Consider the following 19,892-nt stretch of genomic DNA (forward strand, 5'->3'; position numbering starts at 1 on the left):
CTGTTTTGGGTCTTCGTTGCTGCATGCGGGCTTTCTCTAGTTGTGGTGAGCGGGGGCTACTCTTCGTTGCAGTGTGCATGCTTCTCATTGCTGTGGCTTCTCTTGATGTGGAGCACGGGCTCTAGGTGCACGGGCTTCAGTAGTTGTGGCACACGGGCTCAGTAGTTGTGGCGCACGAGCTTTGTTGCTCCGTGGCATGTGGGATCTTCCCGGCCCAGGGCTCGAACCCATGTCCCCTGCATTGGCAGGCAGATTCTTAGCCACTGCGCCACCAGGGAAGTCCCCACTCTTTTTTAGATTCTTTCCCCATATAGGTCATTACAGAGTATTGAGTAGAGTTCCCTGTGCTATACAGTAGGTCCTTACTAGTTATCTGTTTTATATATATCAACAGTATTGTGTATATGTCAATCCCAGTCTCCCAGTTTACCCCCCTCCCTTCCCCTGGTAACCATGTTTTTCTACGTCCATGACTCTATTTCTATTTTGTAAGTAAGTTCATTTGTACCATTTTTTTAGATTCCACATATAAGCACTATCATATGATATTTGTTTTTCTCTGTCTGACTTACTCAGTATGACAATTTCTCGTCCATCCATGTTGCTGCAAATGAAATTATTTCATTCTTTTTTTTATGGCTGAGTAATACTCCATTGTATAAATGTACCACATCCTTTTTATCCATTTCTCTGTTGATGGACATTTAGGTTGCTTCCATGTCCTGGCTGTTGTAAATAGTGCTGCAGTGAACATTGGGGTGCTTGTATCTTTTCAAATTATGGTTTTCTCTGGGTATATGCCCAGGAGTGGGATTGCTGGGTCTTATGGTTAATTCTATTTTTAGTTTTTAAGGAACCTCTGTTCCTTAAAACAGAGGAACAGGAACACTGTTCTCCATAGTGGCTGTACCAATTTACATTCCCACCAACAGTGTAGAAGGGTTCCTTTTTCTCCATACCCTTTCCAGCATTTATTGTTTATAGATTTTTTGATGATAGCCATTCTGACTGGTGTGAGGTGATACCTCATTGTAGTTTTGATTTACATTTCTGTAATAATTAGCAATGTTGAACATCTTTTCATGTGCTTTTTGGCCATCTGAATGTCTTTGTGAGTTTCTGTTCTTAAAATGAATCTGAAGTTTATTTGTAGTGTTTCATGAAACTGTTAACAAAAGGCAAAATAGTTGCAGGAATAAGTTTTTTTCAAGCAATGCACTTTTAATCAGGTGCTTAAAATGATTACCTTTGGGATTCTCCATAAACTCTTGTTTAAAAAAAATTCAGGACATCAGTTGGCAAATCGTGGATTTTTATGTGAACAGGTGTGTGATTTCGGAGAGTTACTTTTGGATGCTTTAGCCGGGAGGAGAATACAGGTCCTGCTCTCTTACAGCCCCTGAAGACTTTCACTCTTCCAGTCTTTGAACCCACGAGTAAGTCCCTCCAGTGCTGTCCCTGGTGCCTGGAGTATGACTCCCCCTTTGCCTGTTCCTTTGAGTCTTAACAGTTGTCTGTTTTAAACATAACTGAAGCACATGGAGGCAGGTGGGTCAGGAGAGAGACAGGTGTACTTTATCAGAGTAAATATACAACCATTTTGGGAACCATTTAGCTGGAAGTCTGAATTGGTCCATTAATATTGATGTCATTTCTACAGAGTACCTTTGGTATTGTACCGCACAGCTCATTAATCACAGAAGCCATGCCATCCTTCCCCAACATTTAAGATGTGTTTTCTTTTGTATAGCTAGCGGTGAGCTTTATTGTTATATTTTTCCTGTTGTCAGCTAAATTCTTGAAATTGAGGAACTGCTGAAAAATAACTTCGCTTATTCTTTGTTATCTAAAACTGTGACAAACTGTGGGCATGAGAAAGGTAAACTATTAAATGTTGCTAATCACATTACTGACTTGTGAGGAAATTGATAGCTTCTGTTAGTTTATATAACTTTGCTATTAAATGAGCTACTGATATAATTTCATAGACACAATCTTTTAGGATGTGTCATTCAGACCCCTTAAAACAAAAACAAAAATGGACTCAAATTTGCTCATACTCTGCAAAGTGTTTGTACGTTGTCATTTGTTTCTCACAGCTACCTTTGAGGGTGCTTAGCAGTATGATTCCTGTTTTAAAAATTCAGAAATTGATACTTTTAAAAGTCAAGTTATTGTCTTGCTAAGATAGAATAGCCAGAAAGTGTACAGTGAGTGGAGTTAGGGCTCAAATCCAGATATCTTGGTTCCGAATCCTGGCCTCAAGTCACTACAACCTGCTCCCTTTCTGTTTGCAGTTTACAGTTTATAGACTCCTCTACCTACATTTAAAAAATACATTTATGTGAATGGTTCTCAGAAGTGTGGTCCTGCAGCCTCTGGTGGTCCCTGATGCCTTTTCAGGGGCTTCTCAAGATCTAAATTATTTTATAATTAGTCTTTTCCTCTCTCATTCTATTATGAGTGTTTGGGGATTTTTTCCAAAGGCTACAAATTAAATGCAGAAGCATGTATGAGAATACAGCTGTCCTCTGTAAGCCACACATTAAAGAGATTTGCAGAAACGTAAACAGTGCCATTCTTTTAATTAGGTTTGTTTTTTTTTTTTTTTTTGGTTTTGGAAAACACAGTAATTTTTAAACAAAATATGTTAATTTTACATGTATTGGGTTTATTGTTATTTTTAAGTGAATTAACAAGTACATATTTTTGAAAGGCTCAGTTTTAATATTTAATACAGTAAATATCTACAGATACAGTTCAATAAGTAAAAGTTCTTTGGAGTCCTCAGTGAGTTTTGTAAGTGTAAAGGGATTTTGAGACAAGAAGTGTGAGAGTCACTGATTTACGTGGTGCCTGTATCATTGAGGCAGCACCGCTGTTACTTTCCGTTTCCCAAATAGTGTGTGTATTTTCCTGCATGATCTGTAATTATCTCACCTTTTGTGTTTTTAAGTGACATTTGAAGAGTATTAACCATGAAAAGGCCTTAACTAAATAAGGGGTTAAAGAAATGTAGCAATCCCAAGAATTGAAGTAGGATTCTCAAAACAGTCAATAGAGACTAGTCAGTGACTTAGGAGGCCTCTCTAATACTGGGGGACTGAGCCCCTTGGAGAGAGAGTTAATTGAAGGGACAGACTGATACGGCTCTTTCGAACCTAGTGGAGGTGAAGGTGACAAATCTATGTTTGCTGATGGTTTAAATTTACAACAAAGACAATTTCTAGTTGCTACTCATGAACACATTTGTAATCAACAGGCATCCAAATAATAGCATGTTGAAGCATATGGCATGATAAAGTTCAGTGAGTCTGGGTTTTAAGGATATTGTTGAATGACTGGAGATCCAGTCCAAGCGTTCTGCTGATTTCTGATTTCACAGATCTAACTGTTGTTCTTTCTGTTTTTATCTCCTTTACTCTGTCCCTCAAACTCTTGTGTTTTTTCCTTGTTTTAAAGTATTACATAATTTGAATTAAAGGATTATGTTTGAGGGGAAGAAATTGTATTATGGCAGTTTTATGCCAGATGGAAGGATAGAACTGACTCAGCAAATGTATGTGTGCATAGGCAGACATCAAGCGTGTTAGTTAGATCAGCTTCGTGTATGGTGTTAGACACTAATTTTTTTTTAGAAATTCACGTTCTTTTATTTATTTATTTATTTATTTATGACTGTGTTGAGTCTCCGTCTCTGTGCGAGGGCTTTCTCCAGTCGCGGCAAGTGGGGACCACTCCTCATCGCGGTGCGCGGGCCTCTCACCATCGCGGCCTCTCTTGTTGCGGAGCACAGGCTCCAGACGCGCAGGCTCAGCAATTGTGGCTCACGGGCCCAGCCGCTCTGTAGACACTAATTTTTTTTCAGACTTTCCCAGCCAGAAGTGAGTGATCTGGGGGCTCTGGCTATTCCAGCTGCAAAGAGGGCTAAGGGCATCAGTATTTCAGGTTCACTTCCAGTCCATTTTCCACAGCTGCTGAGTACTTGTTGAAAAGCTTGAAAGTATTGATTAACTTACCAAATTGAGACTAGCAGATCATTGTTAACCAGTAGTGCTGATGTTTCAGATGTGGTTTTAGGAAAATAGCTTCTTATCTCCCTTTACTTGGAGCATCTTCCATTTTTGAAATCTTTTTTTAAAATTAGGTCAGTGAGGACCCCCACAAGGGAGAAGAGGAAATCATTCATATTTTAATTGTCAGAAAACATGATGGAAAGAAAAGGAGTACAGCCAAGCAGGTTTTAAGAAAAAAATTTTTAACCATGCATTGAAACACTTCGTTTTTCACGCTGCTTTATTTACTGACTTGGATAGATGAGGGATATTTGAAAAGTGAGTTTATTTAGAAGTGTTTAAAAGTAGCTGATTTTCTTATTTAGCATTGACTTAGGGGCTAGGAGGCCAGTTTGTGTGTCATTTAATAACTCCATGGTTTTATGATCATTTTATTGCTTAATTGACTCCTGGATTTCCGGTTTCCTCAGGTGATGGGATGGGGGTCAGAGTAGATGCTTATACGGCTTATTCTCTCCTAAGTGATTATAAAACAGCCCATATCTATACGAAGTGCTTTGCAGATGGGGAAGACCCCTAACTTTCACGTGAATTGAGAGATGGGAATAATGCCTGTGCTAGGACAAGTTGGTCATGACTGGACTCATAGGAGAATGAACCAGTGAAGTAAATGGAAGCAGGTTATTAAATGGGAGGCCCAGGGAATGAGAGAAGTGATGAAAATTGGCAACTGAGAAGGTTATTGCAGTTTGAAAAAAATATTTCAAGCTGGTACAACAAGTAGGACTGATTTATATTTAGGGTTAACAGAATACATTGGTTATTTATTGAGAATATGCTTATTGAGTCCATACTTATTATGTCCTTAATAAATACAGTTTAAATGAATGAACGAATACACTCATTTGATTTAATGAGTCCTAGAATGACACACTAAACTGAAATCATGGAAGAATTTAGCCTCATTTCAGAGTCATCCAATTAGCTTTGACTTGGAGGTTTTCTGGCATTTGACAGGCTCCCCACCTTCCATACTCCATACCATGAACTGACAGCTTCTCTGTCTCTGTGTCGCTGCAGTGGTTGCTCTCCTGCATGATTATTTTTAAAGACAGGGAGCTTCATTCCTGTGAACCTCAGGGCATACATTTAAAAGATGGTTTTCATAAAGTTCTTTAATATGTAGGAATTTGTTTATTTTTTATTACATAGTTGGAGCATTCTAGTTTCTGAGACAAGTGATTAGGCTTCAAGTCTATTAGCAATTTAGAGTATTGGCATTAATTCAGGTGTTGTAGATTCAGCAGGTTAATATCCTTTCTATTTTCCTTTTGGGTAATGCTTCTGTTTGCTAATCTGTTCTCTTCAAACTGTATGTGTTTCTAGAGAGACAGTAATGATTTTTTTAAAGAGCAGTGCTATATGTGACAGTGAATGCTAAAGCCAGGGTTTGACATAGTTTATTATTACATCAGTAGTTAGTGGAAGCTCTTAAAAGGTTAAAGATGGGCTTCCCTGGTGGCGCAGTGGTTGAGAATCCGCCTGCCAATGCAGGGGACACGGGTTCGAGCCCTGGTCTGGGAAGATCCCACATGCCGCGGAGCAACTGGGCCCGTGAGCCACAACTACTGAGCCTGCGCGTCTGGAGCCTGTGCTCCGCAACAAGAGAGGCCGCGATAGTGAGAGGCCCGCACACCGTGATGAAGAGTGGCCCCCGCTTGCCACAACTAGAGAAAGCCCTCGCACAGAAACGAAGACCCAACACAGCCAAAAATAAATAAATAAATAAATAATTAAAAAAAAAAAAAGGTTAAAGATGTATTTACTACCCAAGCACCATTTTAACTATAGCAGTGGAAGTTTTAGAAATCACTGATGCTGCTAGCACCTTAGTAAATTTCTCTTGTTTGTTGTTGTTTACCTTGATCACCCACACAGTTAACTTTTCCCCCCGCTTTCCCTTACCGTATTTTTGGGAAAGAAGTCACTGTGCGGCTCACACTTAAGTAGTGGGGAATTATGCTTCCCTACCTTTAGGCAGAGTATCTGCATAAACTTTTTGGAATTCTGCATGGGAGATTTGTCTCTTCTGCCTCATTTATTAGTTTATCCAATTATTTATATCAGTATGGACTCATGGACATTTATTTTGTACTTTGGGTTATAATCCAATACTACTTTATTTTGTTGCTCAAATTGTTCCAGCTTTTGCCATTGGGAGCCTTTTGGTTGACTGCTGTGCCCCTTTGATATACCTCCAGCAGTGTGGGTTTGCTTTTTGTTTTTGTTTTTTTGTACACTTCCTCATTTTCTGGCACTACGAGGTGCTCTAGGCTTATCTTGTATATTTCCTGCCCCAGCCCTGGAATCAGCCCTTTCTCCAAGCAGCCCTGGTTCTTTTTATTGCAGAATGATATTAGAAACCAAGATTTGTGTGTTAGGTATGTTTGTTGCTACTGGGTTGTTGTTTTTCTAGATCTTCTCATCTGACAAAGCAAAGAAATAAATGTGCGTATACTAACCCTTGTATGAACATATCGATGGTATATGCATACCTCTAAATATTTCTTTATGTACCATCTGTATCTATATTAAGCTAAGCATGAGTTCATACTCATGTCTCCAGCTCTAATCCATTGCCCCATGGATCATTGTAGCCTCTTCCCCTTGCTTATCTGTAAATTTCCATTCCAGTAGTGAGACTCTTGGTTCCTACCATCCGCTGTCCGTTTACTTAGTTGTTCAGTTCCAGTATACATGTATGTCAGTATCAGAATTGTTAACCTGTAGTTCTCGTGGTAAACAACTTTATCAGGTAGAATACAATGCTCATGTGTAGATTTCCTTTTGCCTTCATTCTTATAGACCCCCAAAGTTTCTTAGGTCAGCACATTTCCCCTCCCCAGCCTCTTTCAGTAAGATTTTTTCATGTGTATACAGGTAGATTCTCTTGTCACCATCTGCATTCCTTCTTGGGATCCCTTACCCTCCTAATTTTCGTTCACTTTGCATATATTAAAGCTCACTCTTTGTGTTGTAAAATTCTATGAGTTTTGACAAGTGCATAATGTCATGTATGCACTACTGCAGTATTATACAGAACAGTTTCATCCTATAAGTCCCTTGTGCTTCATCTATTCATCCTCCCCCAGACCCCCAAATTCTTGGCAACCACTGATCTTTTTACTGTCTCAGTAGCTTTGCCTTTTATAGAATGTAATTGGAATCATACAGTCTCTGTAGCATTTTCACACTGATTTCATTCACTTAGCAATATGTATTTAAGGTTTCTCCATTTTGTGTGTGAGTTTGGCTTGGTAGCTTATGCCTCTACCAAAGTGTCTGTACCATTTTACATTTCCATCATCAGTGAATGAGAATTCCTGTTGTTCTGCATCCTCATCAACATTTGATATATAGGTTATTGGATTTCAGCCATTCTAATAGTTGTATAGTACTCTCAGTGGTTTTTATTTTTTTAATCAATTTATTTATTTATGTATTTATTTTTGGCTGTGTTGGGTCTTTGTTGCCGCATGCGGGCTTTCTCTAGTTGTGGCGAGCGGGGGCTACTCTTTGTTGTGGTGCGTGGGCTTCTCATTGCAGTGGCTTCTCTTGTTGCGGAGCACAGGCTCTAGGCATGCGGGCTTCAGTAGTTGTGGCGCATGGGCTCAGTAGTTGTGGCGCATGGGCTCAGTAGTTGTGGCGCATGGGCTCAGTAGTTGTGGCGCACGGGCTTAGTTGCTCCGCGGCATGTGGTATCTTCCCAGACCAGGGCTCGAACCCGTGTCCCCTGCATTGGCAGGCGGATTCTTAACCACTGTGCCACCAGGGAAGCCCTCTCATTGTTTTTTTTGTTTTTTTTAAAATTGATTAATTAATTTATTTATTTAGGCTGTGGTGGGTCTTCGTTTCTGTGCGAGGGCTTTCTCCAGTTGCGGCGAGCGGGGGCCACTCTTCATCGCGGTGCGTGGGCCTCTCCCGTTGCGGAGCACAGGCTCCAGACGCGCAGGCTCAGCAGTTGTGGCTCACGGGCCTAGCCACTCCGCGGCATGTGGGATCTTCCCGGACCGGGGCACGAACCCGTGTTCCCTGCATTGGCAGGCGGACTCCCAGCCACTGCGCCACCAGGGAAGCCCCCTCTCATTGTTTTTTAAATTTCAGTTTCCTAACAAATGATGTTGTGCATCTTTATTTATTTATTTTTTTGAGCATCTTGTATGCTTATTTGCCATCTGTACATCTTCTTTGGTAAAACATCTCCTTAGATATTTGGTTTTTAATTGAGTTGTTTGTCTTCTCATTGTTGAAATTTAAGAGTGTATATTTTTGAATACCAGTTCCTTATGAGATATGTTTTTCTCCAGTCAGTGGCTTGACTTTTTATTCTCATAACAATGCATTTCACAGACTCGAGGTTTTTAATTTTAATGATGTCCAGCTTGTCAATTGTTTCTTTCATGGATTGTCCTTTTTGGTGTTGTATCTTAAAATTCATTGCCAAACCCCAGGTCACCTAGATCTTTGCCTGTTTATCACCTAGAAGTTTTACAGTTTTGCATTTTACATAGTCTTTGATCCATTTTTAGTTAATTTTTTTGAAAGAAGTCAGGTCTGTGACTAGATATTGCTTTTTTTGTATTTGGATGTCCAGTTGTTACAACACCATTTGTTGTATAGACTGTCCTTTCTCTCTTGGATTATCTTTGCTTCTTTGTCAAAGGCCAGTTGACTATATTTATGTGGGTTTATTTCTGGGTTCTATTTTCTGTTCTGCTGTTTCATTTGTTCGTTCACCAATATCACACTATCTCGATTATTGTAGCTTTATAGTAAGTCTGGATATCAAGTGGTGTCAGTCCTTCAACTTTGTTCTTCTTCAGTATTGTGTTGGTATTCTGGCTCTTTTTCCTTTCCATATAAACATTAGAATTAATTTGTCAGTATTCACAAAATAAGTTGCTGGGATTTTGATTGAGATTGAATTAAATCTGGAGACCTACTTGGGAAGAGTGGACATCTCAATCAAAATGAACATATAATATTTTCCATTTGTTTACATTTTGATTCCATTTGTCATAGTTTTGTAGGTTTTTTTGACATATGGTTTCTGTGTATATATTAGTATTTTCTTAGATTTATACTTAGGTGTATAAATTTTTTGGTGGTTTTCTAAACAGTATTGTGTTTTTAATTTCAAATTCCAGTCATTGCTAGTATATAGGGGAGCAATTGACTTGTATATCAACCTTGTACCCTATAACCTTCTTGTAATTGCTTATTAGTTTCAATTTTTGTTGTTGATTCTTTGGAATTCTCTACATAGCATGTCATGTCATTTGTGAACAAAGACAGTTTTATTTTTTTCCTTCCCAATCTGTATGTATTACTTCCTTTTCAGTAACTAGGATTTCCAGTATGATATTGAATAGGAGTGATGAGAGAGGATATCTTTGCCTTGTTCCCAATTTTAGGGGGCGATTATCCAGTTTCTTACCATTAAGTCTGATGTCAGTTGTAGATTTTTTTGTATATGTTCTTTATAAAGTTGATGACGTTTTCCTCTATTCCTAGTTTGCTGAGAGCTTTTAGTCATGAATGGGTGTTGGATTTTGTCAGATGTGTTTTCTCTATCAATTGATATGATCATATGATTTTTCTTTCAGCCCCTTTTCATGGTTAGATTACATTAATTGCTTTTCTTTTTTTCGTTACTTATCTAATGTTGAACCAGCCTTGCACACCTGGAGTTAATCCTACTTTGTCCTGGGGTATAATTCTTTTTATACATTGTTGGATTTGATTTGGTAGTATCTTGGTGAGGATTTTTGCATCTGTGTTCATGAGAGATTGTTCTGTAGATTTCCTGTCTTGTAATGTCTTTTTCTGGTTTTAGTATTAGCAAACCTGCTTTTTTCATTTTCCTTTATTTCCTTCTAGCTTTTTTTCCCATACACACTCTCTGTGACTTTAAGTATGTGAACATGATACACAAGTTTTGTTGTATTTGTTCACTTAAATTGTTCATCTCTAACATTCATTCAGTCTCTAGCAAAGCATTTTTTATGGTGCTTCATGATTTTCATTGTAAGGTTTTCTTTTAATAACAGTTTCATTTAAATTCATGTTGAACTTTAAAATGAGAAATATCATTCAACTAACTATTTACAGAAAATGGTTATACTCTGAAATCTCTAGATTTCTTTAGCAAAAATTTGTGGGATTTTCTTCTGTGGGATTATAGGTATATTAAAATAATGATAAGGAAATAACTTTTACTTTCCTTTCGCTAATAGGGAGAAATGTCATAGCACTTGGTATAATACTTACACCGGAACTCTTACCTAGAAAAAATTATGAGCTCATATGCCTTATGAGTGCAGGGGTGGCCACAGCTTAGGCCTGGCTGGCAGCGTAGGGATAGTTCTCCTGTTTGCACTCAACCCCTGCCTTTATGTTCTCCATCTTTCTCTCATTTACCATTTCTTTCCCAACTTTGGTGTGGAACAGAAGAATAGAGTTTAATAGTATTTACTTATCCTGTAGATTTTATATTTCCTACTGCAAATTTTAAAACAAGTTGAAAAAAATCTTAAGTTGGTTTTTCTCTATTCTTTTGTTCCTTCAGCGTTTCTACACCTAAAAAGTTTTGCAGGGTATGACTCTTCTGAGAGCCGGAAGATGATGTCAACAAAGAGGAAACTTTAGGACTTACTAGCCTGAGTAAAATACAAGTAGAAGAGGTTAATTATTAAGATTTTTATTATAAAGAGAAAAATGCCAAACTGTTCATGTTTGTGTGTCTGTTTTTTCACAGGCAGAGAATCCCGCTAATGGACCAGACTGTGGTTATGGTTCCTTTCACCAGCAGTACTGGCTTGACGGAAAGATCATTGCTGTGGGGGTGATCGACATCCTTCCATACTGTGTCTCGTCTGTATATCTGTACTATGATCCTGATTATTCGTTCCTGTCTTTGGGTGTCTACTCTGCACTCCGGTAAGATTGCTTTTGACAATTGTAATGGTCATATAGAACTTCATATAACTCTTCATTTGATTATATTTTATTATAAACAGTAGAAATCCTATTGAATAGTACATAATAATTTGTTGCTCTAGTAGTCTCTTATATATTGGTATTTAGAAATACCACTTTTAGAACTGAGGCCACAGTGTCTGATGGTAATTCCCTAGCTTTTTAAGGTATCCATCTGGTCTAATGTATGAGAAGTCACTGTGATGCTTCTGTTGTTTAGTTTATGCATTTATTTAAGCTCCCCTGTCAGAGCCACATAATGTTTTTTAAATGTTACATTATTTATATATTTTCTCTTGTCATTACTATTGTACATATATTTTTTATAATTAATTAAAGGTTACGTGAATCTGGTGTAAACAAATTAAAGCAATGGCAGTCTGTTGGAAGAAATATACAGTTATCTAAAGTATATAGAACAGGACCAGAGAGTCCCTGACTGTCCACTTGACTCTGTGACCTCATTGAAAGATGATTTCCTTTTTATGTCCATGGCTGCAAATATATGCAACACAGCACAGATATTTTTAGGTGCATCATCCTAATAATGAAAAGAGTGGGGTCTTGTTTCATGAAAATATTTGTTTTTATTTTTATTGCTGCTTGTCTGCATATACATGTAGTAGAGGAGGAAGGAGCGTTGAGAATTATTTTTCTGTTGTTTGAGAGCTTGAATCTCTTTTTCTCCCTCTTTATCACTTTTTTCTCTTTGCTTTTCCCATTCTTTGTCTCTGATGGTCACGTTTTTCACATCTTGGTAAAATATACTTTGAGATTATTTTATTTACTGTGTATGTGCTTTTCTCTGAATTATAAAAGTAGGAGAGTTAGTTTTTTTTTAATCACTAGTTGATTAAAAAAAATATATGGTCCATAATTGATATTTTTGTGTTTTTCAATGGCACACAATATTGATATTTTCAACATGACCTATCTTAATGCCAAGTTACATAGCAAATTAAAAAATATACAATGTTTACAACTGATCCTTATAATAATCTTTTATTTTTCTTATGTATTTAATTACATTTTGTATAAACTAATTAAAAAACATCCATGATTCTTTGTAGTATCTTTTAACTCTTTGTGAAATTAGAACTGATAATTTAAAGCATTCACATTTTGTAACTTTAGAAGTGTGTATTTCAGAAAAGGTACTTTTTCTTTGTATCAGAATCAGTCAGTACTTTGAAATTATTACCATTTTCTTCTTTTATTTATGTATCTCTCACTTTACAATGTGTAGGCATGGATTTGTCTAGATTTCTCAGATAAATGTTAAGAATGATATTTATTCTTAGATAATAAATCTCAGCCTCTGTATGAAATATTTCATTTCTCAATAGACAAAGAGATATAGAAATCCCACTGCATTTGAGATAGCAAATAATTCCCAACAAAATTTGTTCCCAGCAATCTATTTGTTGCTTGGTATATCTCTTGAAAGTTCTGGAGCTGGAGGGCTTTGAGGAGGTAGTAGAGGAGCCTGAGAGCACGAAAGTTGGGGTCAGTGGAGAGTGAGGAGATTGCCGCTGCATCTGTTTCCGTGCTCTTGAGAACCTGAACTGCTGAGTTTATAGAAGAGGAAAGGCAGCCAGGAGACTGACATTATGAAGCAAAATTGGGGAGAGTAGGTTGCAAGTTGCCAGTTCCATTACTGATTTTAATGTATTTCAGTGAAGCCTGTTAAATTTTTCCTCCATTTCTTCAGTTTCTTAAGCAATCGTACAATCAATAAAGAGTTTTTATATTTTAATCTGTAAACAAGATTACAGATTACTAGATTTTTATGTAATCTAGTCTACAGATTTTAAAAATGTTTGAATTGGGGATCATGAGCATGGAATTTATTTCCTTTTTTTTTTTTTAGCAAGATGAATTTTAGAAATGCAATTAATTTGCTTAACAGATGTTTATTTGAGCACAGTCTTTGTGTCCTGGAACTATTTGTAGATGTGAGTAAGACAGGGTTTCCAGCTTTGTCAAAGCAGACAGTAAATTAGAAAACTGACAACACAATTTTAGAGACTCTGTTGTGCTGTGACAAAAATAAAATTATGGTAGTAGGCATGAGGCCCTTTTTATATAGGGTGGTTAGGAAAGACCTCTCTGAAAAGCCAAGAAAGAAGAATAGGAGCCAGCTATGTAAAAATCTGAGGATAGACGTCCAGGTCAAAGGTAGCAAGTCCAAGTGCCCTGAGGTGGTTGGAATGAAGAGAAGGAAGGCCTTATGGGCTAGGAAACGGGGTACGACCTAGACAGTGCTGTGCAAGGATGGCAGCGAGGCAGGTGGTGGTGATGAGGGGACAGATGGGAAAGGGCTTATAGGTAACGGTAAGGAGGTTGGATTTTTTCTAAGTGTGATACCAACCCAGTGTGAGGGTGAAGGGTTTGGAGAGGTTACCTCACCTGATTAATAATATTGTAAAAGACTAAGACTGCTCTGTGAGGTTATGGAGGGGCCAGAGTGGAAACTGGAAATCTATTTGGGAGGCTGTTAGAGTCGTCCAAGGGAGGCCTAATGGTGGCTTGGACCAAAATACCTGAGGTGGAGATGGTGAGAAATGGTCAGATTCACAGTATATTTTGGAGATAGAGCCAGCTGGACTTGTTGATGGGCTGGACACAGGGGTGAGAGGAAGAGAACAGTAAAGTATGGATCGTAGGCTCGGGGCCTGAACAGCTTGGTGGTGGAGTGGTGCTGCAGGTAACTGAGATGAGCAGGGCCGAGTGAAGGAGGGCCGGTGGGTATTGCAGTCCTCATCAGAGCTGGCTGGTCCTGCATTGCTGTATCATTGCGTTCTTCCTCAGTTTGAACCTTAAGAGTGGGTTAGTTCTGGGAATAATAGGATCTATTCTGTTTTAGCCTAATAATGTTCAGACTGTTTGGATTTAGAAATACTTTTGTTGTGAAGACGAATTTTTAGGGTAACGACCCTTCAGTGCTTTAAATTTGAACTTGCAAAATGCACAGACTTTTCCCTTAAAAAATAAATCTCTCCTTGGATTTCAAGCATCCATTGCTACTAAAAACAAAGAAAAAGAAAAGGAAATTAAAACCTTCAAGAAACAAACATAAAAGCAAAACAATTTTTCTCATACTTTAGAAATGTACCGAAGCTTTGCTTAAAGCTCTCGAACACAAGCGGTCATTCAGTTGGACAAGTAGGATGAAATTCTGTGCCCAGATTTATCCGGATACAAATTAAAACCACGTCGAGCATAGGCATTGCTGACAGCTTCTTTTTTCAATTAATCCTTGCCTGTGCCAACAAATAGAGGAAAGGCAGTGAGATAGCATGGTTTTTTCCCCCCTCTTTAGTTTTAGAGAGAATAAATATTAAAGTAGCATCTGGACATAGGAGAGAGTAATGTGTCATATATAGTTGAAAGTGTTTGCATGTAAATGGACATAGTAGTATTCTTCCTGAAATTTGTTGGTTTTTGAGCTTTCTAAAATTTGTTGTACTGTTTTTAACCTGATAAATCCAGTCTTTGAGAACTCCAGGTGATAATGAATAATAAGGAATTGTATTAAATGGATCTTTGTACTTTTATGCTCTTTGAATTTTAGATACACTGCTATGCCCAATGAAGAGTAAAACCAGAACTTCGGTGCATTTGCTAAAATAATATACTTTTTTTTGGTGTCTCTTTAGTAAAAGTCATCTTAAAGTGTTTTTAAAATTGTTTTTCTTTCAACACTTGGATTTTTCTTTTTGATAGCTTAATGTCAGATTTTATCAAATATGTGTTACCAAATTGTACAGTACTTTGAATTTTGGAACTAAATTTAACTGTACCTTGATCTTTATTCTTCTTTTGGCAGAGAAATTGCTTTTACTAGGCAGCTTCATGAGAAAACGCCTCAACTCAGCTATTACTATATGGGTTTCTACATTCATTCATGTCCCAAGATGAAATATAAGGTAAAGTTGATTTTCACACGTGTTTGCTATAGATTCAAGTTATGAAAATTAGTGCTTTCGTAGTTTCTCATCACATTAGTTTAACATGCTTGTACATTTTTACGTAAATCATGAATTATTTTTAAATGTGTCTTAAACTTTTCATAGAATCTAGCTTCTTCATTGCCTAAAACAGTGCCTGACAAAATAGGCACTTAATATTTGTTTAATATAGGTTAATCTGTAGGAATTCACTGAGTATATCCCAGCTATTCTAGAACTTCAGTAGGGCCCTGCTTACTTGGGGTAGTGCAGTAGTACCCATTAAGGAATCTGCCTTCTTGAGGTGCGTCCGCACCCTCTCCCCCCTCCATTCAGTTGTCGCTTTGTTTCCTCTGGACACGGTCACAGTCCAGAAAAACTAGAGCTCAGCGTAAGTAGTAAGATATTTTCCATAGCACAATATGTGCAAATGTTGGAAAGGTTTTCATTATGGGAAAATGAATCTTTAATATGATTTTTGTCTCAGAGCACAGAATTTGGAATTTTGAAAGGGTTTGAATGGGTTAATTAAGGAAATCTCTTTGCTGCCTCAGAAATGAAGCTTTCTGTAATGAGAACTACAGTCTCCACCGTTCTTACTTTGTAATTCATTGTATTATTGTCAGATTTAAGTATATTTCAGAATTTCCCTTTTAACAAAAGGTCTTACCATTTATGACTCTCTTTATTTTTATTTTATTGTATTTTTTATTATTGAAGTATAATTGACCTGCAACACTGTGTTGGTTTTGGGTGTACAATATGGTGATTCGACATTTCTGTACATTACAAAATGATCACAGTGAGAAGTCTAGTAACTGTGTGTCACCATATAAAGCTATTAAAATATTATTATTATTTTAATTTCCAGGCCTAATTTTATTTTATTTTTTAAAATTTTAATTTATTTTTATTTTTTATTTTTTTTGTCTGCCCCACGTGGCATGTGGGATCTTAGTTCCCCGACCAGGGATCGAACCTGCGCCCCCCTGCAGTGGAAGCGTAGAGTGTTAACCACTGGACCACCAGGGAAGTCCCATAGTATTATTGACTATATTCCCAATGCTGTGCATTTCATCCCCATAACTCATTTATTATTTTGTAACTGGAAATTTGTGCCTCTTATTCTCCCTCACCTATTTCACTCATTCCCCACCCACTCCCCTCTGGCACCACCAGTTTGTTCTCTGCATCTATGAGTCTGTTTTTTTTAAATTTTAATTTTTTATGTTTGTTCATTTGTTTTGTTTTTTAGATTCCACTTATAAATGAAATCATATGGTATTTGTCTTTCTGTGTCTGACTTATTTCACTTATCATAATACCCTCTAGATCCATCCATGTTGTCACAAATGGCAAGATTTAATTCTTTTTTATGGCTGAGTAATATTCCATTGTGTGTGTGTGTATATATACACACACACACACACACACACACACACACACACACCTGTCTTCTTTATCCATTCATCTATTGATGGGCACTTAGGTTGCTTTCATATCTTGGCTATTGTACATAATGCTGCAGTGAACATAGGGGGTGCGTGTCTCTTTTTGAATTGGTGTTTTTCTTTGGAAAAATACTTAGAGGTGGAATTGCTAGATTGTATGGTGGTTCTATTTTCAATTTTTTGAGGAACCTCCATAGTGGCTATACCAATTTACATTTCCACCAGTAGTGCATGAGGGTTCCCTTTTCTCTACATCCTCGTCAACACTTGTTATTTGTTGTCTTTTTGATAATAACCATTCTGACAGGTGTGAGGTGATATCTCCTTGTAATTTTGATTTACATTTCCCTGATGATTAGTGATGTTGAGCATCTTTTCATATGCCTGTTAACCATCTGTATGTCTTCTTTGGAAAAATGTCTGTTCAGGTCCTCTGCCCATTTTTTAATTGGGTTGTTTGTTTTTTTTTGTTTTTGTTTTTTTAATAAATTTATTTCTTTATTTATTTTTGGCTGTGTTGGGTCTTCGTTGCTGTGCACAAGCTTTCTTTAGTTGTGGTGAGTGGGGTCTACTCTTCGTTGCGGTGCGCGGGATTCTCATTGTCGTGGCTTCTCGCTGTGGAGCACGGGCTCTAGGCGCGCAGGCTTCAGTAGTTGTGGCTTGTGGGCTCTAGAGCTCAGGCTCAGCAGTTGTAGCGCACGGGCTCAGTTGCTCCGCAGCATGTGGGATCTTCCCAGGCCAGGGCTCGAACCCATGTCCCCTGCATTGGCAGGCAGATTCTTAACCACTGTGCCACCAAGGAAGCCCCTGTTTGTTTTTTTTGATGTTAAATTTTATGACTCTCTTTAATGAAACTCTTTGATGTTTTCCAAGTATTAGTAGCCCACTGTAAAAGCTCTGGAAAGTATAGAGCAGTATAAAGGAACAGACTACATACATCCTGCCTACCATAATAACAGTAACCAAATACCTCTGATCTACTCAGAGCACTGCTTTAAGCTCTGAAGATGTGAAAAGATTTAAACATGAACCTTCTTCTTAAAACTTGTAATATAGGTGAATATTGGGGATATTTTATGTAAAATCAGGTCAATACAGTGGTCTGGTAAGTGGCCTAGGAGGCAGTGGGGTTTGCTGCATAGGGTATGGAAGAGGAAAGGGTTTAATTAAAAGGGAAGAGAGACTTCAAAAAAGAGTAGGTATGACAGAGAAGCACATTTCATGGAGAAGGAGCATTTAAATAAGAATGAATAGGTGACAGTGCCATGCATATTCATATAAAAAAGGAGGAGGAGAGCAGTCACCCTTCAATTAGTCGGTCTTCTTTGTAGCTGTAGACGTGTTATGTGTTTTGTGGCCCTATCTGCTGTTTACAAGGTACATAACAATGAAAATATAATAAATATTATTCACTTTATATATAAAGTATATTAATGGTGTTTCAAGGAATAACTTAGAAGCAAAATAAGATCATAAATTGGTAATTTTAATTTGTGGTTCTATGTAGTGCTTTTAGCATGGTAAGAGACCCAAATGTTAGGTTATTAGAAATAGTACCTAGTAATGTTTGCTGGCAGTTTCCAGTGTTTTAATATTCTTTGTAGGCTAAAGTTTTTCGTAAATACAGGCACACCTCAGAGATATTGCGGGTTTAGTTCCAGACCACCACAATAAAGCGAATATTGCAATAAAGCAAGTCACATGAATTTTTTGATTTCCCAGTACACATAAAAGTTATATTTACACTGTACTGTAGTCTGTTAAGCGTGCAATAGCATTATGTCTAAAAATACAGTGTACATACCTTAATTAAAAAATATTTTATTACTAAAAAATTCTAACCATCATCTGAGCCTTCATCAAGTTGTAATCTTTTCACTGGTGGAAATAGCAAAATGTGACACAGAGACACAAAGTGAGCAAATGCTGCTGGAAAAACAGTGCTGATGGACTTGCTTTTGACTCGGGGTTGCCACAAACATTCGATTATAAGAAACGCAATATCTGCAAAAAGCAGTAAAGCAAAGTACAATAAAACGGGGTATGCCTGTATTACTTAAAATGATATTTCTTACTTATTAAACAATTTTTAATTACTCATACTAATGAGTAAAGAATATGAAGAATATTGGAAGTATTTTAGGAATAATTTATGTTTTCAGGAATCCCACCTTCTCATTTCCAAATCCCCAAAATTTAATATCTGTTGGGAATTTGGAAACACTATTAAAACCTGTAAAACTAGGTTGCAGCCCAGAGTGGAAAAGGCAGGTGGAGGGGAATACTCACTTTAACCGTTTAAACAAAACTTAGAAAATTTCCCAATATATTATATCATATTCACATTATATCTTCTTGGGAAAGACAATTCTGAAAATCTGTACTACATTTAGTGACTTTGTAAATATTCGTGAGATAAGAATGATAAAATATTTGAATATTAAGTTAATTTTGTAAAGCCAGCATTTTCCTGGCATGGTGGTTTGAATACTTTTGGGTCTTCAAGAACATGTTGTTCTTAATTTTTGTATTGTTTAAGAAAATTGTTTTCATTGCATCATGATTGAAGATATGTCATTTTAGGTAACTGTAAAGATATTTTCATTTCAGTTAAGGATATTTTATTGTGAGCCAATGAGAACGCTCAGTTTTGGGGGAATAACACAACTGCTTTTAAACATGGGAATTTTCAACTGGAAAATGTGCCGTTTGAAATTATAAGATGGATATTGGTCCAAGCATGAATGTTTCTCATTTCAAGTTGAAGGGCTAGAGCTAGAGACCAATAAAAGATAGCTCACAGAAAGTGAATTGTACACTATTAAAATTTTTCTCATTTTCAAGATTGAATGGGTAATAAATTTAGCATATAAGTACAATAATAGCTAAAATTATATATTCTTTCTTAGTGCATAACTAAGTATTTCAAGCGTTAGTAGTGATATATTTTTGCCATATTGTAAAATATACAGTGGAAAAATCTACAAAAGTGTATTTTTATCTGATATTAAAGAAAGAAGGAATATATTTTAAAATAGGAATTTTTAATAACTAAGAAAGAACAGTCTCTTAGGTACCTGGTATGCACTAGACACTGGGAATATAGTTGTAAGCAGTATAGATATGGGCTCTGCCCTAATGGAGGTTACATCCAAGGGGGCACATAATTGTAATCCAGTGCATAAAGTGGCACCGAGTGACTGTACCTGTAACTAGGACAATGTTTCATTTGGATTTTCTGGTGTAGATTTAGACATATTAAGTTATAATCTTCACCACATAGTAAAGTTTTTTTTTCACATCTTTATTGGAGTATAATTGCTTTACAATGGTGTGTTAGTTTCTGCTGTATAGCAGAGTGAATCAGCTATACATATACATATATCCCCATATCTCCTCCCTCTTGCGTCTCCCTCCCACCCTCCCTATCCCACCCC

At 37.1% G+C, this 19,892-nt stretch overlaps 1 protein-coding gene across 8 annotated transcripts in view; it reads left to right on the forward strand.

The window, feature by feature from the left end:
• The window catches only part of ATE1 (arginyltransferase 1), a 159,785-nt gene that overhangs the window by 62,948 nt on the left and 76,945 nt on the right, over positions 1 to 19,892 (forward strand). For 5 of the 8 annotated variants that reach the window (XM_036828492.1, XM_036828491.1, XM_036828493.1 and 2 more), the window contains exons 9-10: positions 10,834 to 11,015; positions 14,884 to 14,983. In XM_036828492.1, the coding sequence (XP_036684387.1) occupies positions 10,834 to 11,015; positions 14,884 to 14,983 (282 nt within the window). The remainder of the gene's footprint in view (positions 1 to 10,833; positions 11,016 to 14,883; positions 14,984 to 19,892) is intronic. The other 3 variants (XM_036828494.1, XM_036828496.1, XM_036828495.1) reach the window with 1 other exon arrangement.

The sequence above is a fragment of the Balaenoptera musculus genome, chromosome 16 (assembly GCF_009873245.2).
Source record: "Balaenoptera musculus isolate JJ_BM4_2016_0621 chromosome 16, mBalMus1.pri.v3, whole genome shotgun sequence".
Classification (NCBI taxonomy): Eukaryota; Metazoa; Chordata; class Mammalia; order Artiodactyla; family Balaenopteridae; genus Balaenoptera; species Balaenoptera musculus.